The 25,258-nt window shown below is 39.7% G+C and overlaps 1 protein-coding gene across 4 annotated transcripts in view; it reads right to left on the bottom strand.

The window, feature by feature from the left end:
- adgrl2a (adhesion G protein-coupled receptor L2a) overlaps positions 1-25,258 on the bottom strand; it is a 258,264-nt gene that overhangs the window by 122,618 nt on the left and 110,388 nt on the right. For all 4 annotated transcript variants that reach the window (XM_042334875.1, XM_007887235.2, XM_007887233.1 and 1 more), the window contains one exon: positions 8,000-8,176. In XM_042334875.1, the coding sequence (XP_042190809.1) occupies positions 8,000-8,075 (76 nt within the window). In that variant the 5' untranslated portion in view covers positions 8,076-8,176. The remainder of the gene's footprint in view (positions 1-7,999; positions 8,177-25,258) is intronic.

Genomic DNA, 25,258 nt, shown 5'->3' with positions numbered 1-25,258 from the left:
AATGGAATAAGGCCAACAACTCTAATGAAGTTAAAACAGAACTTGCTGGAAATGCATTGCAGGTTAAACAACATCAGAGAGGGAAAGACAGGTTAACGCTTTGGGTAGGACCCTAAAAAGGCTGCAAAGTAAGTAATCAAAGTTAATGCAGATGGGCAGCTTCTGTCAGGTAAGTGCTAAGTGTTGTTTAAACATTTTGGATACTCCTGACTCGTTTTTCTCTCTCAGTTTGGCCTCTTTTTCAGTCCATCTAGCACTTTAATTAGGAATGCCGAGAGATTAAAGACTGTAATTGGATCAGAGATCAGCAAGTCTGTCACACCTTAATCCCATCTTTTGTTGCTGAGGGGCTTCTACTGCTGTCATTTTATCTTCTGCATCTGCTGATTAACAACACCGGGGAGAGTATGCTGTGATGGCACTCTGTGGCCGGCTCCATGGGAAATAACAGGCTGGAGCTCAGAATCTGCTGTGAATGGCATTAGAACACGAGCAAAGGGCCAGACAATTTGATACCTCAGCCAAGTCTATTTGTAATGTGCTCTAAACAAAAGGATTAACAAATTTCCTGTCATTAACAAATACGTGGTAAAAGACTGTGCAGTTTCAGAAAGAACTGTGTTGTCAGATGTATCCTACTGAATTTGAATTATTTGGGAGTTTCGGACTGTAGTAGTCCATCTAGTGGACAAGTGTCATTGCATTAGAAAGTGTAATTGTACCTTAAATCATTTAAATATTTATAACATACTATACCTCTCCCTTTTATGTGTTTTTATTTACAGTTAAAGTCTTGGTGCTTTTGAGTACAGAGCTATAATGCTAATTGCATACAGGAGCACACCTTGCCAGAGAGGATCTGATTTCCTCTAGATTTTAATTGTGTGGAGTCCTGTAGCTCAGCGGTTAGAGCACTCGTCTCGCAAGCAAGAGACCTGGGTTCGATTCCCAGCAGGGCAAAACCTTGGGCAAGTTTCCTTACTTCACACACCTGATAATAATCCCTCAAGAAAGAAAACAATAACAAAATTGGTCACTTCAATCCACGACTGTTTGGGGGACACTGCTGTGTGCCGTTGGCTGCCGCGTTTTGCCCACAAATATACAGTCAATTCACTTTATGGTATATTCTGTGAAGCGCTTTGAGATGTCTGGAAGACGTCAAAAGCGTTCCATCAAATGCTAGGATTATTATTAATTATCCTTTTTGTGGCAGAATTCGAAAAATCCACTGTGTAACTGTCATTCAGAAAAGTACAACTATGGCTTCACAGCCTAATCTTTCAATAGAATGTAAATTTTAATAGGTCTTTATTAATTTATCCAAATTCTGCTTAAAATATGGCAATTTGATAGCTGCTATGATAACCTGTGACTGCTCAATGGGTGTTGAAAGTGTGCGCACTGCTCCTCTTCTGTTCCAAGTGAAGATATGGAGCTTTATGTTAATTTCTAAATGCAGAGGAAATTGCTTTAAGGTTATTTGAACACATTGAAATAGCAGTAAATCATGTCAGTGCTTAACATGTAAGGGATTTACTAATGCAGTGACTGGAGACAGAGCAATGTGTAATGAGACCATGTTAACTACAGCAGTGAAAAACTACTAATGTATACCATTTCTCACAAAAGATTTGCTTTCTTGTCTTCTGTCAATAGAAAATCTTTTTTTTTGGGGGGGGAGATTTAAACTTAGAACGTCACATTTAGATCTTAGCTATTTAAATATGCTTTAAAGAATGAGTTATATGTTTATGCCAACCTTTTTCTGTAAACCAGAGGCAGATCCAGAAAAACAAGAAATGGGGAACATTGAAAAACACTGAAATCAATAAGCTGATGTCATTTAGGTTTGTAACTTTTACCTGAATTGGTTAAATACATGTGAAATCCTAGATACACAGTCATTACGTCTAAGGGATTTGTCAATAATAATAATAATCCTTACATTTGATATAGGGCTTTTCACGTCTTCTCGACGTCTCAAAGCGCTTCACAGAATATGCTGTAAGGTGAATTAACTGTATATTTATGGGCGAATAAGGAGGAACTCAGTACTATGCCTCCACCTTGCCCCCTCTCTCCACCTTTTTCAAGTCCTGCCTGAAAACCTTGCTTTTTGACCATGCTTACGGCTATCTCTCCACCGCCAGCCTGGAGTCAGGTTCTGCCACTGTTAAGCACTCCGAGACGCTACCCTGCATAGAGTAAGCTCTATGATGCTATGTAAGCACCAGTGGTTGTTGTATGCATTCCGGGGTAATAGATTGTGTTGAAGCAGAACATAATGACAGTTATATACAAGGTGAATTTGATGCAGCTTAACACGAAGAAAGACAATTCAGTGAGAATGTATTTTCCACATTGCTACCCAGGGTTGGGTACTCGTGGAAAATCATTGCATGTGGGAAAGGGAAACTCTACTCTGCCCAGCAATGCGCTTTAAGCTCGGACATGAAAATATTATCTAGTTTGATTCCCCCGCCAACCCAACACAGAGTGAGAATGCACCAAATTGAGAGTCAGTTGCTTGCTGTGAGCCCACACCCACAGGGAGTTTATTTTAAATAGGGCACTTAGATCCAGCAGAGAGAGGATTTTTTCATCTCATCAGGTCAGATTCAAACCCAAGTCCCAGGCTAGCTCGCTGCACCACTCTCCCAACTCATATTTTTTGTTCCTAAAATGCTTGATCCCAAATCAATGACTGACCAATAATATCATGAGGCAGGCCTTGTTTACAAAAGGGCGGTGAGGTGCAGTGCGCAAACAGTACTTTTTTCCCCCCAATATTAGTACCAGTTAGCAGACTCCAAAGACAAATTTTGATGCCCATAAAAGAGTTCATTAATGGGATACTTTCCAGCTGCAAAATTGACATTTTCCACATTGGACTAATGGTCCAATTGGACTAATGGTCCAATGTGCAGTGATTGACAAAAGATCAATTCTAACAGCGCAGGTCTCTGTTAATAGATTGCCAAGCGATATGCTGAATTAAAAAAAACTATTGTGATGGAGACAATGTAATAATTTTGAAACATTGGTAAGTTTGTTCCATTGTTATTTTGTGCTTATTTTCAAATAGACAGTACAATAGCTGAGAAAAAACTTTAGAAAAACAAACCACTACTTTCAGCCTGAAGCTGTAAGCGCTTTTTGAAAAACGTTTTTAAACACATAGAAAAAGTTCTCAAACAATAACAAATGCACAATGGACATCATGTAGATATCGGCATTTATCTAGCGTACTGTATCTTTCACACCTCCCGTAAATTCAACGGAGATTGCTTCAAGGTCAGGAGATGCCTGACACTTTTCAGGCAAACCTCCTGTTGTTCTGCTGTTGTTTTTGTTGGCAGAGGCGCAAATGAAGGGGAGAATAAACATCTAATATTTTGCACATGCATGTTGCAGCTGATGTCATCCCACCTACTTTGTAAAGTTCAGAAGGAAAGACCATGGATGAAAAGTTGGGGAGGGCATGAAAAGTCAGCACGCCCACTTCAGTCAAACTCTCCTGCCTTTGGATCAATCCATTATATAAAAGCAATACTGTTTATTACTGGACTGCTCACTTATTAGCTGCTATAACTAACTCCTTTTTTGTGCAGATCAGTTTTCTCTCTCTTCTCCCCTCTTTCGTTAAGGTATAATTCCAAGACATTTGGCCTTTGCTACCTCGTCCTCATGGCCATTTTTCATATTTGAACCAAGGCAGTGTTGGTTATTCGACTACTCAACAGTAGAGCCATCAGAGTCGAACCCAATCCTGCCCTCACCAGATGTTCACATGTGAGCACTTTGCACCCACGGTTACTGAATAACAATTAGGAACAAGATTCCTGGCCATTTCACCATTGCACAGCCCAAAGGCGATTAGGTCAATTTACAAGCCCTGGCTGCTGTTCTGGCTGGAATCAACTAATTCAGTACATTCCTAGATTTCAATGTGCAATCTGTGGTTTCTATAATTTGGTGATAACTTGGGCAGGGCTTTTATCACATAATCACCCCCAAAGGCATACGGGACTTTCAGCTTCATATCTGAACTGATAAATGGCACCTCTGACAATGCAGCACGCCCCAAGCACCATATTGGACTGTGAGGTCAACATCCTGACATGGAACTTGAACCCACAATCTTCTGACCCAGAGGCAAGAGTCCAACTAATCAGCAACCTTTAGATTTCTGCCCTTGAATGACAGTGAATGAGGAACACCTTCACATCATAATCTAATAAACTGTCAAAACAAGCTCAATGTGCTGGATGGTCTCCTCTTCCTATATTCACCTTCTAAAAGTACCAGTATAGTACAGGATTGCATTGAGCTGAATGCAAGTAGTTTTCTTGCTGAAAATAATTTGGGATTAGTATCATACAACAAAATGTACGTAAGCCTGCACATAATGCTGAGTTACCAATAGATTTTTCTTCTGCAATAAAAATAGATGTGAGGGGAGTTTATTAACTGTACACACACCACAGTAAGTCTAAAATTAGTGCAACAAGGCTTGCTGCATTCAATATAAGACAATTACTGTGAATTTTCACCTACTTACAGTCAATTCTATCAATCATTCATGATGAATAGCATGAGGAGCGCAACCACACCAACCAATAACCCATCAACATAAAACAGGGGGGAGTGGGGGAAGGTGCTTCCATCTGCTGCACTCATTGATAAGCTTGAAACAAATGCATCATTATTGGCAATACTATGCACTTAGGTGAAAGAAATAAGAATCGATTTTGTATTTTGGGTCAATAAGAATGTTATTGTGTATAAATATCCCCCTCAATTTCACCCTCTTTTGCCATTTCCAGCAGCACACTGATACCTCACTCAGCACTTTAGTCATTCTTCAGAAATATCCCAGAGTAGATAGCATTTGTGAACAAAGTTGCAGTTTAACGAAGAGGAGTAACACACCCAAAACTTATTCTCACCTAACTCCAAGTCCAGGAGTATACTTTACAGAAGATATTCTCTTGATCGTCATCAGGAAAAAGGACACCTGGCTGATTCTTCCCCTCTCCTTAGCGCAGGGGCCCTATCCTACTCTTGCCTCAGTTGTGATCAGCACAGACTAGGGTTCAACCCTGCGAAATCGCACCCAAGAACTGTTGTGGATCGGGGGGTGGGGGGTGGTGGATTGTTGAGCATTCAGTTATCTAATTTTTAGAACGATTTCTTGCAATATTTTAAGCAAGAAAAATGCTTAAAAACCTTAATTTGATTGATATGTCCAAATACATCTTGGACTTAGTTACTCCAAGTATACATTTCCTGAATATTTCCACTGTATGTTTATGGGTATCAACCTGCTGATGGTAGGATTAATCTATTCTATCACCTTCAGAAATGCAATAATAATAATAATCATTCTTACATTTGGTGTAGCGCTTTCATGTCAGGAAGGCATCCCAAAGCGCTTCAAAGTGACTGTGATTTGTGGGCGATTTTAAAACTTAAAGGTACAAAGTATAACGTTTCAACAGTAGGTACCTGTAAGGAAGTAGCTAATTAGATTCTCTCTGGGTGTGTGCAGCAATTTAAGACAAGAGTATCCTATGAGATAGATGAGCCTTTTAACTTAAGGCACAATTGTGGAGGCATGAAGCTTTAAATTCTTCAGAACATAAGCATGGAAGATATTAAATATTTTGAGCTGAGATAAGTCAATAGCAAATCTGCATTCACAACTCCAGCAGCCGTTCCACTAATATGTAATTATTTATTACCTTTCTGCAGGCATAAGCGTGCAGCTGCATTCACATGCATTTTCTGGTATCAAGAGCTTGGAACACACTAATCCAATTCTGTAGCCGATGGAATTTGATTGTCGTTTTCACTTATTCATACATGACTTTAAGTAGACTTATTTACTACTGGGAGAAGTCATTCACTGGGAAGCGAGCAAAGCCATAAAAGCCTGTGTTCTGAGAAAGCATTGTTAGAGAAGTGTTTTTTTCCACCGTATTAGCTGTCACTTATGACTTTTGAAATGTGAACTAACATTTAACTTCAACCCAGATAGAGACCCATAAAAACAAAGCACGATTATCACAACATCCCTCATTGCAGAATACTCCCGCCCCACTTTACAAGGGGATAATTGAAGAACGCAGACCTGACAATCCTTCATACAGCACAGTGGAAAATCCCAGGACCAATTAGCTTTTCCACATTTAACTAAGGGCTGCCCACAGCATACTTTTTTTTCCCTGTTTCTTAAGAGATTTGGCTTCCATACAAAGGCAAGTTAAAATAAGAATTCTTGTTCAAAGTGACAAAAGATAGAGCACAGGCAAAAACATATGCTCCCTAATGAAGCAAAAAGTACCATGTAATGAAACCACATAAGAACTTTGTGAAGGGCCCTTGGAGCTTTCAGTATTCTTATCCACACACTCAATGGAACAAAACATACAAAATAACAACAGCCCAATGCACAATGCTGCTGATTCAAGAATCAACATGGCAAAAAAAAAACCACCACAAGATGCCTGCCACTGTCATGTTCATCTATAAAGTAGTCCTATGACATTACCGGCAGTTTGCACTCAGCAGAGACCTTCTGTCTATATTCATTCTAAATCAAATCAGCTATCCCAAAGGCTTCAAACAAAGCAAGGCATTTGGACCTCCTTTTTCTAAATAATAATCTATTTAGCCAGCAGGGAAGTGGACCTGGGCTTACTGGCACTGCTGTCAGGCATTCCAGCCTCGAGATGATCAGAAGCAATGCAGGCTGGCAACTGCATGGATGCAGTTGATCAAATATTAAAATACTTAGAATCCATCATGCAGTGAGTGGAAGAGAGTGCAGCATACAGAATGCATGTTTCAACTACAAAATATAAAGTCAATTCACTTCACAGTATATTATGTGAAACGCTTTGAGAGTCTTGAAGACGTGATAAGGCGCTATAACAAATACAAGGATTATTATTATTATTTAAGTTAATGACATGACACCTGTGCATTTATAAATTGTACAAATGTTGGGGGAAAGGCAATTCCAACTGGAAGTTTGGTTAAAATCTGTTTGAGGGGCAGAAAAAAAGCCCAATTTATTAAGGTGTCAATTTAACAGAATCTGCAGTGGGATTGCTCATTTGCCTTTCACTGCTGGGATCACCATTTGATCCAATTTAAACTGAAAGGATAAACGTCTCCTCTGTAAAAGTCGAGAGTGAAAGCAATCTGGCCAGTTTGGCCTAAGTTGTCGAGAACCTACAAAACAGAGATGTCTGCAAGTTTGCAACATTTGGCACTAAGTACATAATCTCACTCAGTATATGGGCAGTATATGGGAAGTGAAAGATTTCACACTAATGAAGATGAACCTCTTTGAGAATTGAGGTTAAGTCAAATTATTGGAATTCAGTGTGCTCCTATCCTCTCTTTATGTGTTCATACTCGATAGGGGTTCTTGAATGCTGACAATGAGCACTCACAGCAGAAGAATATTCCATTTAACAGCATCAATATCCTCAACTTTGTCAAACAAATAACTAGAATTGTCACTTTCTACACCTTGTGTTCTCAGACAAACAACATCATAACAGAAACCCTGTCATTTTACTGTTGGTAATTAAGGATCGGAAATTCAAACTGAAAATATAATTGGTGAAATTAAGCTGCTCTCGGCGAGGTATTCACTCAAGCATGTTTGACGATCTTGTCTCTTTCAAAAAAAATCACATACTTTAGAGCACGGATTTGGGAAGCCATAGAAAGAGTCCATCAAAAGGGGGAGACATTGAAACATGTTCCACTTATAAAAATGCTAGAAAAGTGTGAACCTTGAGGTCTCAGTTTTCGAAGGATTCTTTTGAATTGCCACCTGCTATAATTGTTCATAAAAAAAACTTAAGCGAAAGGAAAAGATAATACATGAAGACAGTTTCACAAACGCGTTGTCCATTTAAACGAGATCCGCAACTCGCTTTCAAAACTGTCTGACTTTGAACACTAAGATGCTTCTTACCTTTTGTAAAGGGTAAACATCCACCTAAGACAATAAGCCACGACAGGGTCCAAAGCTTCCAGTCAGAAAACAACATCTTCTCTCCTTTTACGTCTTTTGTCAGGTACTGTTTAATACATCTGGTTACTGATGTTCGGTACGACTGATGCTAGTGGTCTGCATCATTATACTTCATGTCTAAAAAAAGAAAATAATACAATCCATCATTAACAATGCTTAGTCTATGAAACATAATTAAATCCAATTCACTTTGCAAAGTGAAGTGCACAGTTAAACAGCGTTAAAAAGTTGTATCTTTTTTTGAAAACGCACACCTAAAATAGTAAATATTTACCTCAGCATAACAGTAAGAAGTGATATTGATTAAATTGTCCAAGTATTTTTTAAAAAACAATGACTCCCCTGAATAGATATACGTGAAAATAACTCCGTGGCCATTGCAAATGCTTAGGGAACTTTCTTGCCTCCAACTGAAGGAGACGCCTTCTTTTGTGGTGCCCAGACACTGATGACAGAATTGGTTTTCAGACCATGTAATTGGGACTGAAACGGCTACAAAGACAGCAAGTCTAGCAAACAAATAAACAAACAGGTAAAGAATATCAGGTTGCCGCTGAGCAGATCTAAAAGGTGGATTATCGCTGTTATTTCAGTCCCAATGACCTGGCTTTTGTCGACCACCATCGACTGCCTGGCATCAATTCTTTTGCTTATTGAGCATTTTACAGGCAGAAAGCTGATCAGATATCACAGAGTGCAACTACTTAGGAAGTTTCGACTGCAACCTGATCCCTCACTGTGTATTTAGACTGACTTGCTTGTTTCCCCTAACTGGTCTCTCTTCCAAACTGCTTGCATTGTTGCACACCAACCTCACTGACCCGAGCAAATAAGTAAGTCAAAACAAACAACAAAGATAACATGAAAGTAGGAGTTAGAGAAACTACACAGGGGAAGTCGTGCGGCGAAAATGTGTTCCAGTTAAAAGAAGGTCCTCTGCGAAAGCAAGACTGCTTGATGTCCATCATACTTCTTAAAGGGAACTGTATATAAATCAGTTTCATGTGAACAATATAAAGAGTGAACACCTTTTGATGCCTTCAGGTACTGTACTGAAGGATCTATACTGTCTAATTATAAAATAAAATTGCACATCTATCGACTTCTGAAGATTTGCCACGAACATCAAAATAAGCACATTTTACAGGGGTATAAATTTTAGTGATCCAGTCACTCCATTCATATTGCAGTTACAACCCCTAAACTTAATTCTGGGTCAGTTTCCCCGACTTTCTCACACCAGTATTGTGGAGTGAGGGAGGAAGGAACAGGGAAGCCCACTGCAGTTCCATGCATCACCACTTCAGCCTTTTTGTATGCACACATACAACTGTAGAAACAACAAGCTTCCTTCGCTTGCCAAAGCAATCAAACATTTGGCAGCATTTTTGTTTTGTGAAGCAACAAGATGGAAAAATATATAAAACAGAAAGGAAGAACACAAAGCCTCGCGTTTTCAATCTGTGCAGAGGTAAATACCAGCGACCCCTTCAGAGGAGACAACGATCAATGAATAATTGAGTCTTAGTGTGAACTTGGACATCAAGTCATCAATTACTTCTTTTAGGGAATTAAACCAACAACTTGAACTGGTTTAGAGTCACTTGGAAAGCATTTGCTCTACAGCTGACAAACACAGATCTTTAACAATACTTCTCATGCCCAGGCCACACCCACGAGGCAACCCACACATCTAAGGGTGACATTATAATTATATAAGAATAATCCTTGCATTTGATATAGCGCCTTATCATGTCATTAAGACGTCTCAAAGCGCTTCACAGAATATATTGTAAAGTGGATTGACTGTATATTTTGTGGGCAAAACGCAGCAGCCAATTGCATACAGCAGTGTCCCACAAACTGCTATAGAATGAATGACCAATTTTATTTGGGGGGACTGTTGACCAGGATACTGGGAGAAAGAAACTCTGTTCTCTGTTCTAACAGTGCTATGGGATCATTAATGTTCACCTGAACAGGAACTCAGTTTAACGACTTTATTCAAAGCAATTCAATTTCACCGGTCACAGGGTAAACTCGAAGGACAGCTCTGCATTCACACGTTGTGTCACACAACCTGGACATGAGCACAATAGCGTGCAGAGGTTTTGGCAGAACATGGGAGTAGTCGGTGGTTCAGCCATTACTGGCATGCCTTATTTTTACTTCTAAGCATATTGCTGATCAAACAAAGTAGGACTCATACAATGGGAAAATACCAGTTGGTAAAGCCATAGTCCAGTGTGAAACAGTCACACAGATCCAAAAAGTCTAATGTTTATGGTCATGAATGTTTGGCCAAAAATTCTTCAAATAAGTTGTTTATTTATGGCAGTTTGTGAAACATTATTGTGCAAAATTGGCTGCAATGGTTTCCTATAGTTACTACACTTGACAACAATTACCTCTGAACTACTTTAAGATGTTTTGACGTTGTAGATGCAATATCAAATACAAAGAATATTAAATATAAGATTAATTATCACTTAACATTATTATAAATTATAATGAGTGCTTGTGTAAGGTACTGAGGGATAGGTAGCACGTATGGTACTGTAATCCAGCAGAAGTAGGTGTCTATATCAGAAGAGGGAAGAAGATTAAAGAGAGAATGGACTCAACATCTTGTAAATCTGGGTTTATGTGATTGAACCAGGTGGGAACTTTCTGGCTTGTATTGATCAGTTCCATAACTGGTTGTGAATCTGCCAAATTGAACCACAGGAAAAGTTGTAAAAAATAAATTCAAGTAAATGACCTCCATGAAATTATTGCACGAAGACCTGATAAAATAAAAGGTAGCTCACTCAACCTGTGCATGCAGATTTGTATAGTGGTCTTAGATTATGGTATTGAATCTCAATACAAACAGCTTTGCGTTATGAAATTTACTACCCGCCAACTGAGTCACAGCTGAGGAGAATTGGCCTTTGATTTGGTTCCAGTCAATTCCCAAATCTCAGCCAAGCTTGATTTTGAATTTATTCCTCTTGGAAATAGAAAATTCCAACTGTCCGCGAAGAGAGGAAGAATCAATTGACCAAAATCAAAGACAACTGAGATCCAGGAAGCAAGCGGCTTACAATAAAGATGGCAATAATCTTTAATAATAATCCTTGCATTTAGTATAGGGCCTTTCAAGTCGGGAGAACATCCCAAAGCGCTTTGCAGGATTTACTACGAAGTATAGTCAACGTGTATTTTGCAGGCAAAAGCCCAATTACGTCGAAGCAATGTCCCATAAACAGCCATGGAATGAGTGACTGATTTTATTTGGGGGATTGCTGGCCAGGACACTGGGAGAAACTCCCTCCTCATTTTGAATAGTAGTAACTATCAACAACAGTATGGTATCTTTAACAACAACTTACAATTAGGTAGCGCCCCTCTCGCAAGGTAGTATCCCAAAGTGCTTGAAAAGTCCATCGAAAAAGACAGATGGGACCTTGGTTTAAAGACTCATCCAAAGGATGACACTTCCAAAAATGCAACCTTTGAGCACTGCATTCGAGTGTCATCTTACTGTATGTGAGCGCAAGTCCCAATGTGGGGCTTGAACCCACAACCTTCTGACCCAGAGGCGAGAGTGCTACCACTGAGCCAGGCTGCTGATGAAGGTACCATCAGGAATTCCCCAAGACGGTTGGCAAATAAAGCTTGAAATTAAAAATATTTTTGTTTGTGCCTGTGCTGTTCTGTTCGGGTTTTGAATTCTTGTGTATCACTGTTTAATCTATTGGCCCCAAATCACAGATAAAGCATGGCCTGATGAAAGTTTGAAACATTGGCAAGGTGAATAGTAGTAAGTGCATAGCTTGACCAAGGTGACTCAGTCTTAAAATAAAAAAAGCCATTTCTAGGCACTCAGCTGGGTTTTCTCTGTGAAGCGATACATCAAATGGTACAGTGAAGTCTGGAACAGCATGAGACAGGTATACATGTACTGTGAATATAAACAGCTAAAAGATATCAAAAGCTTTTTCCCCACAGATTTAACAGAGTAACAAGAGTTACAAGGCAAATACAGTTACATAACAAATGATAAATGACAGCCCCCAAGTATGAATGCATAAATATAACCCTTAGCCTCCTTTACTCTAAATTCTATAGTGGAGCTCCAAAACATGCGCAACACTAATCCTCGATGACACCGATCATTTTTTCGATGCTAGCCATCTGTTCTGTCAACCGTAGATACTCTGTCCCTGCATGGCGACACTTTTTGCCCAAGATAGACAGCTATAGATTAGGGACGGAGGACAGAGGGCCTCTGGGAGCCAGTCAGCATGGAGCATTTCCAAATGCTCACTTTGTTCTATTAGTACAAGGCTCTCATCTTCACTTTTCCCATTTTTGAACCTGTCACGCAAGTACTTGACAGGGTAATCCACCTGCTCAAAACCAATGACGGTCACAAGCTCCCAATCAAACTAGGCTCCCGCAGCCATCTCTCTTGCTCTCCACAGCTCTCGGATGTATTTATTCATTGAACAATCGGGTCAACTTCCTCACACGTTTCTAACTCGGCCATTTCACTGGTGACTGACTCCCTGCAAGTTAAAGCTGCAATCAGCCTGCTGTCACCGTGGCACGTCGAGCTGTTTCATATTTCCTGACCTAAGCTCGCAAGCTGCAGAACACATGGAGCAGCGCAAAACTTTTCAATGAATCTGGTTTCCATTTTCTTCACTGACTGAACATTCCCTGGCCTCTGTTTCTTTCCGCAGACGCGCGCAACCCACATGAAGCTAGAATCTTAAAAAGTGCTTTAATAATCGTCCAGGAAAAGCTCGATCTTCCTCTTGGAGATAGAAAAAAAAGACTATTTTAAATAGTAATGTGCCTATTCCATCCGCGCAGTACAAAGACAGCAATTGTTACAGATCTCAGCATGCCCTTACCGAGAACAACACAAATCTTAAATCCAATGACACTGCAGTCTTGTAGCTGAAGCGCACTGCGTGATGACAGTCTTGACAGGCTTTAGAAGCCTCATTTTAGTTTAGGATGTTATGTCATTTCTTTTTCTTTTTAGCTTTGGTGAGCAGTAGAGAATTCCTTTAAGTTACCACAGACAAATGGCAGTCACTGTGATCAGTTGTGCCTCTTCCATGGGGATAGATATGGCACTGAAATGCCTGCAGCTGACTTGATGCATTCTTGCTGCTGACATGTTGTATGACCTCTCTTTGCTCGATACATGAGAGGGAGAGAAGGGAATGGAAGGGGGAAGAGAGGCTAAAAACTGACATCTGCAGCTGACAAGCTAATATAACTCCAGTTTTCAGCACAGCAGAGGAGATAGATCAGTAAACACCAGTAATCCAGGGTCTTAGAGTTGGCACACAATGCCATCTTCTACTTCCTTTTTGTAACCCTTAGAATAAGTACAATTTGATAAACACATCAGCTCTCAGATCTAACCCCAACGCTTTCTGCCAGCAGTGTAATTGGAATTCATTTTCCCCATGAATAAACAGACAAGCTCGCAACATCACATCTTAATGTTTAGTTACTCTTCTAACGTTGTATGTTCAAAGTTTTGTGTTAATGATAAAAACTGTGATTACAGTATAATCCCTGTGCAGTGAAATATGACATGAAATCAATAGCAGCTGAAATTGTAATCTCTGCAGCATTCGCCTGGCTGCTCCGAAACTTTGGCTCATAAATCACTCTTACCAGCGATTCAACAAATCAATATTCAGATTGCCTCATAGTGTACACATATGGCTTCCAAATGAACTAATAATGATCCAGGATCTGTCCCATAATAGGGTTGTGGGAGGTTAAAAGGGAAATCTTGGCCAAGGCTTGCCAAGATATTAAGTGAAAAAAGGTGGGATTCCTAAAGGCTATTTTTAGCCAGGAATTGAAAGAACAGAACTGAGATCTGTTGGGGCCCCACATTTAAAGACAAAAAGCACAGAAAAAAGGGGCTGGTCATTGAGCCTGCCGAGCATTTTTCTATTAGATTATAGTGGCTCTTTATATTTTTAATCCCATTTCTCCGCTCTTTTTCCAGATCCCTTAATACCAGTACCTGATTCTTCACCATCTCAAATCGATTCGGCACAATGTGCTCAGTGACTAAAATGCAATCTGGTTTCCCTCAATGGCTCAGAGAATTTATTCAGTAACTGGCTGAGGTCTACACACCCAGAAGGTCCCAGGTTCAATATCTGATCTGTGTTGAGTTAGTTGATCTCAGCTGGGGTGATACTAGATGCTCACTATAGGGCTCTGGGTTAGGGATGGAAATAATCAGGAAAGTTCTCATTCCTGGGCGTTACTCAGTGTCTGGAGTTGCCGGTGTGTGCAGACTTTGTGAAAGGGCAGGATTGGATTTTGCTGGGATCATCCCCACAGACAAATATCAGCCAGCACTCGCCACAAACGCTCACATATTAAGAATTACCAACAGGGTGTGTTAGCGGAGCTCGCCTGATGCCTAGGGACACAATACCCAGCAAAAGAAGTCAAAACGCCTCCAGGACAGGAGTGGACGGTAGACATTTGGTGACAAAACAAAGCAAAATGAAACTTTATGCCAGATTAAGTCTGTTGCGCTAGAAAGGAAAACCCCTTGAGGCATTTTTACATGAAATCAATGATGACTCATTTACACGCCTGCCTCATTTATTCCAGCTCCTACAACATCATGTGATGTCTTTCTGCTCGCCAAAACAAACTGCAGTAAAAGATCATTTCATAAAGGAAATACGCTGGACCACTGAAATTGTTACCACGATTTCTAAGCCTTTTGGGTGGTCTCAGCTAAAACAATTAATAGCTTCAAATGCTCTCAAGAATGTTAAGTGGAACTATTTACAAACATTTTATCCAACTCACATAACACTCAGGACTAAAGAAATGGATTGAATCTTTTGTGTTGCTCAAATGGTGCACTTGTGTTCTGAAACAAATGTAACTAGTTTTCAGGATTGCACATCATAAGTAATAGCACTGACACTTCATTGTGAGTGAAGTGGATTAGAGTGCATCAGATTTGAAAATTCCATTTACAGATAACTTCAAATGATTTTTATGTTCCTAATCATAAGCATAATTTCCGAACAACTGTAAGTGGTGTCTTCACCTCATCCACGCCAGCTCATGAATTAATAATGGAATGACATAAATATGAGGGGATATGTGATAAGGAGGTTAAAATACTCAAGGCCAACAATAAACACAGTTCGCTTCCTGCAAATGATGGGAGATGGCCAGATATTTTTCACAACATAAAATTGCATTTTCGTAAGTGAATGGCTGATTGTGTACCCCAAATTCTGTCCATCAGGATTAATAAATCTGCAACTGACAGAAAAAAGCATCTTTGAAGGATAGTAGGCTGTAACCCCACTTAATGAGCATTTCACACTCTGCTTTTAAAAAGATGACTGCAATTGGTAGCAGTGTAGCCTTTTTTCACTTGGCATTGTAAGCGGCCTGATTTGTACTGATTTCTTCTAATAGAGTTGAAATAATTTTGCTCTTACGGACAAATAACAACACCCTCCACATCCTGAAATCAGCCGCTAAATTATCTTTTTCCAGAACAGAGACCCAAAGAGGCTTCAACATATCTGGGCATTACCATAACTCAACACTACGGAAGCGCATGTTCTAAAAGCAAATTAGAGCTGAAGCTCTCTCTTATACAACTTTCAAAGCATATGGTGGAAACCATGCAATATGGATATTCGTGCGCACACACACACACCCTTCGAAAGCACACGTACGAAAACGGTTGCATGGTCACTGGTCACCCTCCAGGATATCATCTAAGTGTCAATTCTTCCCACGCGGAGGCAAATAATAAATATCAGCAGGGTACCCAAATGTGAGGCACATTGGAGCCAGCTCGAATTGTTGCTCACTCAATGTGCACACAAGTGCTCTTTTCAGTGAGGATCACTTGGTAGCAACCATGAGCGGAAATACAGGCTGTTTTTTTAACACTACCTTACCCAGCCACAATCAGACCAACTGAAGCATCGCTACTGCCAACCCAGCTGAGGTCAGTTAACGCAAAGCGCAGTCTGTGGTGAACCAGACATTGGATTGAATAAATAGGCTTCACGATAGGATTTACTGATAATGCCACAGAGTCGCTAACGAGGATCTGCCAGTGCATCACTAAAATGTTGGAAGAAGATCACTTTTAATAGTAATAAAATAATAAGGATCTGGGCATTTAATATCATTGACAAAATGTCTCAAAGCACTTCACAGGATTTTACTGTAAAGTGAGTGATTGTATTATTAGGCAAACAAACAACAGTGAAAACTGCTCTGAGCAGGTTTTCGGATTCCATGCAAGTGCAATTTAAATATGAAACAAAAATCACATTAGAAGACTCTTGTGTGGAACCACACAATTTTGTGTCAGCTATTATTTTGACACAGAAACACGATTACTGTATATCTCTTAAGGGGTTAAACAAACAAAAAGCAATCATTTTCCAGTAAGGGCAAGTAGTAGATTCCAAACCTTTACTGAAAATTGATATATTCCTTCATGTCGAAATTAGGAAATACATAAGGGAATTCTAAATCAACAGTAAATCCAGCTTGCAAATGTATTCCCTGTAACTATTATTACTATAGAAATTAGATTTCCAGGCTGCAACTCAAATACCTATGTTTAGTTTTTCTTAGAATCAATTTTGTTCTAGATTTGATTTGTTTGTACAATTCTCATTCAACAAAGAGGGAGTGTAAATGACATTACAGAAATCAATTTTTTTGCATAAAGTCTGAGAAAGTCTGTTGGTAATAAAATGAAGAGTTTGGCATTTATCGCATGAAAGCAATCTTTTGATAACATTTAAAACTTGTCCAATTTGCCAATAGAACTGGCCAGCATTTTAAAATAAGCACCTTCATTGTAAAGTAGACCATGTTTAGAAATTACAGGCTTTTCAGGGAATGCACCATGGAAGCAAAGAGATGGAGGTTTGAAAGGAACCATATTCTTTTATAAAAAATTACCTCATAGCTGTCAGTGGCATTCAAAATGACTAATGGCACCAGTTGACACTGCAGTATGCAGTCACATCAGCGCTTTTCTTGGTTGGAGAACATACTGAGCTAGCGAGGCATTGCAGGAGGGACTCTTCTCCTCCTCCCCCTCTCCCATGACCCAATGAGCAGTTGAGTAATAAAACCTGGGCAGTTCCCAGGAGCCTGTGCTCAGCTGAAGTGCTACATTTGGTCCAGGACCCCTGTAAAGAGGGAGGGGGTGTCAAGGGGAATAGAAGGTGGGGAATATCAACAATTCTCGTTCCCATCCATTGACTTCTGCTGAAGTTGCTCATGTGTTGATGTAAAACGACAGCGTAATCAGGCTTGGCTTTGATAGCTCCCTCAATTGAACAGCCTGCCAACACTAATGAATGTTTGTCCTCGGAAAAAAACAGTAAAACAGTACTCCAAAGGCATGACTCTAAATTTAGAGTGGTCACTTGTGCTGGAGCCCCAAGAGCTGGTGTGGCCTGGCCAAAACCTGTGTCTTTAAGAGGAGCAGAGAAAACTAGAGAGGGGAATTGAGCGCTGCAATGATAACGCTTCAAACAAGCCAAAAGTAAAATCCAAACAGCATCATTTGCTGAAACGACAATTCAGTATTTAATAAAGCACAATATTAACACAGATACTACCCTCATCCAATCACTTCTCTCTGTGTCTCCACCAAGCCTCCTGGAAGTTTCCTTTCCTCCCAGCTACCAAAAATTATTCCAAAATATTTAGTATGTGTACACTATATTAACAGTGCAATGTTGGTTTAGAAAATAGACTTGGGTTGGGGTGTGCCGGGGCGAGTACAGTGACTTTACTCGTTCCTGTTCTTTTCGGTTTCTTGTTCGAAATTTCTATTGTGAAATCCTTGTTTTCAAGGTATAAATAGAATTTGCTGACAGAATATTTTTGCAGTCTACTGAGTTACTGTTTGTTTCCGAGGACCAGTATTCATTACCCGGTTCGAGAATGCTGGAGAGAAGGAACTGGATTATTTGGCTCTGAGTTCCTTGACCTAAAGGCATCCGAATGCCCTTTTTCTAAACTCTTACAAAGTAAATGTTGATTCTACTCCAGCAGATTTTCAGGCATCTCAACTTTCATATAATATTATTCTAGTCCTGAATAATAATGCTTCACAATTCAGTTGAATTATTAATGCCCAGGTACACGATGAAGACTCAATACGTTTTCCCCTAGAACTTTACCAGCCGCTGATTTTTTTTATTACAGTTTAATGAAGTACAGCCATACCAACAGTCAGAGAAATCTTTTTTTGTAAATGACAGAAACACCGGCTTATTAAATCGTGCCACAAAAAACACTTCTTTTTAGAAAATTAAAATATTTATATAAAGTGCTGAATATGTTATGATACTACTTTTATAACAACGTATCTGTAATTTCAGAGAACGAGTCTGTGCTCTGATGTGCAATATTAATGTATGCAGCAGACATCGAGATGATGAGCTTTGTGAAGACTGACTCTTCCAGTTACAGTACTTAATTCTTCAAGAGTGGCTTTGGTGAAATTGATGTTGAAGATACATTACTGTTTTCTTTCAAAACATTATTCAATACTATTTAGCTTTCTACGTATTTCCCGACTTGGATCATGCTATATAGGCTGCCATTAATTCAGTAAAAGAGCATGTTGCTGAAAGCAAAGCAATAAATTCTGTTCAGTGTCACGTGTGGTTGAACTATACGAGTACAAAATCAAATTTAGCTGCAGTTTTGCCATAAGATGGAATGTTTTAATTTGTTTAGATGTCAGCCTCGGTTAACGTTTGACCTTTTGACTGCTTTGTGCAACACATTTTAACAAATTAACAGGGACAGATATATTAAACATCATACATGGTCTAATTAAACTGGAGGAATATTTAATCTCTAGATGAGCCCATGTGCAAAATTCAGAAAATGTGGTACCTGCAATTGTCTCTTTTTTTACTGTTAGATTTTATTTGATAAGTTCAAACTGTAGTGTGCAGTCTTTAACTCTCTGGGTTCACAGCTTTAATGTGACAAAGGACTTTAAAGGTGCGCTAATAAACTCAATCTGGTGATTTAAAATCTATTTCAGATGTAAAGCTTTGCATTCAGTCCACAGACCTGAAGGCACTTGATATCCAGCAGTTTCACAGCTTGAACAAAGAAAGAAAATATTCAGTTTCCACCCGAACCCAATCCCTCAATCCTTCCAATCCCTTCCTAACCAGTAACCTGTCCACTTTCACAGATTCACTACGCTTGGCTTCATGCAGCTCTGAGCAGGAAGAGTGTGCCCTGTACTTGGTGTTGCATCGGTCGTGCCCTTAACCGCTTATTGATAGGGGAACCACGGTGAATAGTTTCTGATCTCTTAGCTTTATACTTTCTGCCTCAAAATTATTAGCAGCACCTACCAACCCAAGTGACATGATTGCAGGCTAGTCACAAGGCGCCAATGTATTATTTTACGTAAAAATGATTGTACAGGATATCCACTGATATGTGACTTGCCGCACAGCACTTTGAAACCGAGCTCGGAAACGACTGAACATATTCAAATGGGCTTAAATGACTCTGCTACAAGGTAACGTCAACAAATTAATATTACACAGGACCAAAATGATTGCAAGGGTCTTCCTCCCACAGCCGAACATAAAACTAAACCATACAGATCAAGATGATTATGACTTATCCCTAGCCTGCACTGAGTTAACCGTATGGGGTGCAATAATTTGTCTGAACACCTTTCCCTACCCCTTTGTCCTTGCTAAGTGTCTGATCCTACCTTGTGACATACGCTTGAGACATTATCCTACATGAAGGGCGATACAAATGCTGTAGTTTTTGTGTAGCTCGACTTCGGAGGGGATGGAGTTGAATGTCCAATCCACCATGGTTTCTGCTCCAGATTACTGTCGAGTGATCCATGGATAGGGGCCTACTGTGGTCTATACTGAAGTGCCCGGGTGGATCTCCGCGAGGGCAGAATCAGACTGAGTTATGATGGTTCCCAGAGTGGACAGCTCATTGACTTGTCTCAAACACATTACGAATGGCCTCATGAGTCAGGCGCTGGACAACAGGAGTTGCCTTTGTAATGGCAGCGCCTTCAGGAGAGGTAAGTGAAATATTTAGGCCAGTCCAGCCTCCTTTGAAATGAAATTCTTAAAACTCACACTCGTACTGAGACAAGGGGACACCTTGGGACAATAACATTCTTCACCGCATTGTGCATTTACAAAGGAGGGATTTATAAACTACTGCATGATTTTCAGTGATAAAAGGATCACAACAGTGTTGGCCATTGCCTGAGCTGTAATTCTTAGCTTTCTTCATCTTTGTAATATGCCCACACAAGCTAAATGAGGGCACGGTGACAGGCAATCTCTTCTCCCAAATGTCTTTTAACAAATTTCTCAATGTTGCAGATGCCGATTCAGTCTAAGTCCTGATCATTAGGTTTAAACGTTCTGCCACATTTAACACATGAATTGATAGGGGGATTAACTGGGCCAACGTGGCTTGGCATTTGAACAAGTGAAAACTTGCCTCTCATACCTTCTGTCGGTCAAGAGACAAAAGCTTAGGCAGCACTCTGTTTCATACTGACAAAGCTGACCTGGTCATTGCACAAGGCAAAAATATCTCTATATAGCATTTACTATTCATAAGTGGGGAGAAAAAAATAGCTGAAATGCTGCTCAGTACCAGGAAATCTGCAATGTACAGTAAAGCAACCGCCACTGAACTTCTGTAACCATCATTTGATTCCCCTTTTGATGATCCCATGGTTGTTGATTCTGGCATCAGGTGCCTAGGTGTAGAGGGCGATGAGAACACAGATTTGTGTGTGAAAATTTCACTGTGCAAGATCTTTTAAGCACAAGGTGAAATGCGGATAATATTGTGGTAATAATCTTAAAATCAATGTCAGAAATACAGTTTAAATTTTCATGAGCGTTCACTGGTGGATTGAATTCCTCGGCTCGTTTGTTATGAATATATCTTTAATGCAAAATATCCTGCTCGAGACCAGTCTTGCTTACAAAACCCAAAATACCAAACAATCAAGTAAACATCAATCAACTTCTTTCATGCCCTGCCTTCGCTTAAAAAAAACTCCCATTCAATCTATTACTATGATTTAATCTAAAACTTTAAGCGCAGTAAGTTTAACCTTCTCGCCTGATGGTGAAATGTTTATTTGTAATAAAATGTAAACTGCACACAATGTAAATGTAAACTGCTGTTCGCCCACAAAACAGTCACAGCACTTTATAGTGTATCCTGTGTAGCTTTTTGGAACGGCATTTGATTTGAAAGGCACTATACCAAATGTAAGAATTATTGTGCTTGTTATCATTAAAACAAATATCGGGGAATTTCCTGTGTTGAAACAGCATTGCACAAGTGGTAGCTTGTGCCTGGTAAGTTTTGAGGCTGGCTTTACCGTGCTTTGTGTTTCCTGGCTGGTTACAGTTTGCATTTGGCAGAAGTCTCCCAAAATGGTGGATTCCTGGATGAGTGAAGTTCTGTGCTGAACATATCGATTTTAAATGAAATGAAACGCAAATGTTCTTCTTGAACCGTTCAGAGCCTGTGAATGTGGGGGGATATCTCGCAGTGGTCATTTCCCATGTTTTAGAGCTTTCAGAAGAACCACGGAAGAAAAGCTTCTGTCATGTTGTCAGCATCCGTTTGGCTCGACAGTGACCAACCAGAAGACATTTTTCTCAGTTCAGACCTTCAATAAATGCATTAAAATCACACAGGTGGCTTCAGATTTACGCACCTGCTCCATCAAACCAACAGTATTTAGCACCGAGGTGGGAAAATGGAAAAGAAATTGACAGCAGCGGAATTCAAAATGCTCCCTCCTCAGAGTAGCATTAGCTCACTGCTAGGGGAGTCATTAAATGTTCTTGCTTGGTAAAAGGGATTAACAAATTGGTGCAAACTGCGAGAATCCCATGTTAGCACTAACAGGCTTGCACTGAGCACAGTATTAACATGCCTGCCTGCTGCAGGTTGCAACGGGTTTGAGAAGAAAATCTTCACATTTGAGCCACGATGGCCAAGACTTATTATTATAAGAATAAGAAGACTTGGAAGGTAATTACGTTACGCAGGTTTTAGGATAACAATCCATCATATTCTACAGTGTGGAAAGCAAATGGCATGCCCATAACAAGTCATTGCCTCGGCTAAGTTCAATTAGCTCGTTTCACTGCATTTTACATTACCATCTCCCCAAGGCCATCACTTACAGAATTTCTATTGGAGTTGTCACCAAGAGCTTCAATTCAGCTTTGTTTCAAAGCGAGATGAAGCTATACTTTTAAAAATTGTTCTAGTGTGATTGCACTCATGTAGAATATGCTGGTTCTTCTCGAGGCTTAGTGCTCTGCATTGGACCATGAACCATTTAGAGATTCAGTGTCTCGTGATGATAAAATGGACCAATGTACAGAGATTACTTTCATCACTGTTATCTCTTGCCGCCCATAGTGGGCTGGCTGATCGAGGAATCTGTACGTTTATGTCTGTCAGCTTTGTGGGAGTGTGTTTCTCAGTGATAAATCAAAAACAATTGGAGTTAAATCATCCAAACTTAGTGGATTTACAGAGGGCGAGGAGGACAAGACTCCTTTTGAAATAAAAGGACAGAATGCCGGGTATGGATTTCAATCAATCCATGTTGCGTTGCAGAATTTTATGTATATTTGCAAAATGTAATCCCATTAAAGTATAATTGCTGTGGATAATATTCTCAGTGCCGTTGCAGAAATATTCCCTGTAAAAGCTGCTAGAGAACAGGAAGATAATTGGTGGGCCTGCTGTGAAGGGTAATACCGAAACAAAAGCTTTTCAAATTACCGTAAACCTGCTGAATAAGACCGCAGGCGCAGAATATTACTGTGTTATCTACTTACCAGAATCATTCTCTATAAAAAACACTAAGTGGTATCACAAGACTAGAATGCCTCTCGTCAATGGAGCCATTTGGCATGATCAGATGCGCTGTGTTCTGCCATTTTTTACTCTCGGGTGAAACTGGCATGCGTCGCATGCTAAAAAGAAAATGAATAAGTCATTGCATGCTGTAAAAATAAGTCCGATTTTGTTATTTTAGAGCCCATGGGCAAAGCAGATGTCCTAAACAGGGAAGGATCTTAACAAGATATGATGGTGAAGGTTTAGACAAAGCCAGGAGGAGACTTTGTCACAACAAACAGAATATCTATTGAGTCAGTGACCGGTGTGAAATCTCTGCTAAAAAGTCCCGTTCACCGCAATTTGCAGTGGAAATAAAAATCTGACCAGAGTAAGTATTGAAGTGGCATCACGCAGGTATAGGTAGCCACCATTGTTGCTTGGCAACACAGGGACTAGCAATGTAACGCAAGCACACTGCGTCACGATGCATGACATAAAATTTGTCCTCAGGCTAATCTGTGGTGATTAGAGTTGGCGGGCTGTAACTGCTTTATAAATGGGGCAGCTCTTATGCTTATCTTGCTGGTACTTGGAGTAAACCGCATCAAGGGTACTTACATAAATGGGCTATAAATCTGCACTGGTATGAAACCGAAGCCAAGGTGTGTCATAGAAATTTCCCCAATGGCACTAAACTGAATTAGTCTGAAATAGCTTGAAGGACTTTGACTTCACTTATTCTTAATCACAGCAGCAGATTAGGGAGAAACATTTTATATTTCTGAAGCAGACAGTGCAATAAATAGCTTTTGATTATCCTGGGGGTTAGCAATGGGGAGTGTGGACAAAGATAAATTTGCTTAAATAACGGTGAGCTCTTTTGGCAAATATTTTGGGATTATTTCTTCCCTCCTCCAAACCACACAACAATTTCGCATTACCCACATCAGCAACTTTTTAAAAAAATATATAATCATCATTAAGGACATTCACATAGACGCACTGTTATTTATTAACAATAGACAGAACCTCGTTCCTTAACGGGAAAATTGTTGTATCAGAACACAAAGCGAAGTTAAAAATTCAGTTTCATCATAAGGTCACAGCTAAAATAATTATTAATAAGTGGAATGAGTAATTATATATAATAAAGTGTAGCTGCATTTCAACATCTACCTTCAGGTACATTTGCAAATGAGCTCCCCTTTGAGAACTGAATTTCTGTGTAATTTTAAAGTATGCACTTTTCTATCATACATCTTCAGAAATTAGTTTTCTGTGAATTGGTAATGCTGATTATTTAATGAAGTGGAATTAATGAAATCTATGGAACCATTTTTGCAATTACAGTATTGTATTCCCTGAATACATCGTGAAATTTTTTTTGCAACTTCGCTTGTAATTTTTATTTTGGTTCGCTAATCCTGCCACAGATATTTAGCGTTTAAAACATACTGCCTCAAGCTTTGCCATGCAATCGCCAACCAACGGAACACACCATGCAATCCCTGGACCCTTGTTCAGTGCCACTCAAACTCTCAAAAGTGCTCCCCACCCCCACCTGCATGCCCCCGTTTAATGGGACTGCATTGATATTCTCATGTCTGCTTCAATGAAAGAGTTAAATCAATTACTGCACTTCACATTCTACCTCCCTTGGTTATCTACGCAACAGTATTGAGCAAGATTTCCTTTTCGAGTCAGACTCCACAGCAGCAGAACAGCGATATCCAGCCCAAACAATACAGTGCTAATCCTATTAATTCCAATCTTTTTTTTGAAAAAACTTCTATTAAACTATCCCATTACATGCTAAAGGGTAAAAACAAATCCTCTCTGAACCCTTCACCTCGTAGCTATGCAGCATCAAATAATGCGCGGTTCACGTTTTCTGGGACATTTCCCTCTGTTCCGTTTTACTCATAAATATGCTGTCGACGATTGGCAAAATTAAGTAGGCACTGGTATGAATTTTTGATATTGTGCTATAAAAGCAAACATGGTAGTGTTTTTAACTTGCGATTAAAAGACAAAGGACCTAATTTTACCTCTGCAGCCTGTGGAATATATTTAAGCCATTCAATATCATAGGAGCTTCCATCGAACACTCCTACCGAGGGCAAGAGCAGGGTACTCAAACAAGCCCTTTACTTTGTAGTAATTTGATTCATCTTTCTTTCTCAAAACAAACAAATAAAACAAGCATGCTGTGTTATTTACTGTGCAAGATTAAAGGTCTAA

Source organism: Callorhinchus milii, unplaced genomic scaffold (genome assembly GCF_018977255.1).
Source record: "Callorhinchus milii isolate IMCB2004 unplaced genomic scaffold, IMCB_Cmil_1.0 Scaffold5, whole genome shotgun sequence".
In the NCBI taxonomy this organism is placed as follows: Eukaryota; Metazoa; Chordata; class Chondrichthyes; order Chimaeriformes; family Callorhinchidae; genus Callorhinchus; species Callorhinchus milii.
This window is presented reverse-complemented; position numbering and strand designations above follow the sequence as displayed.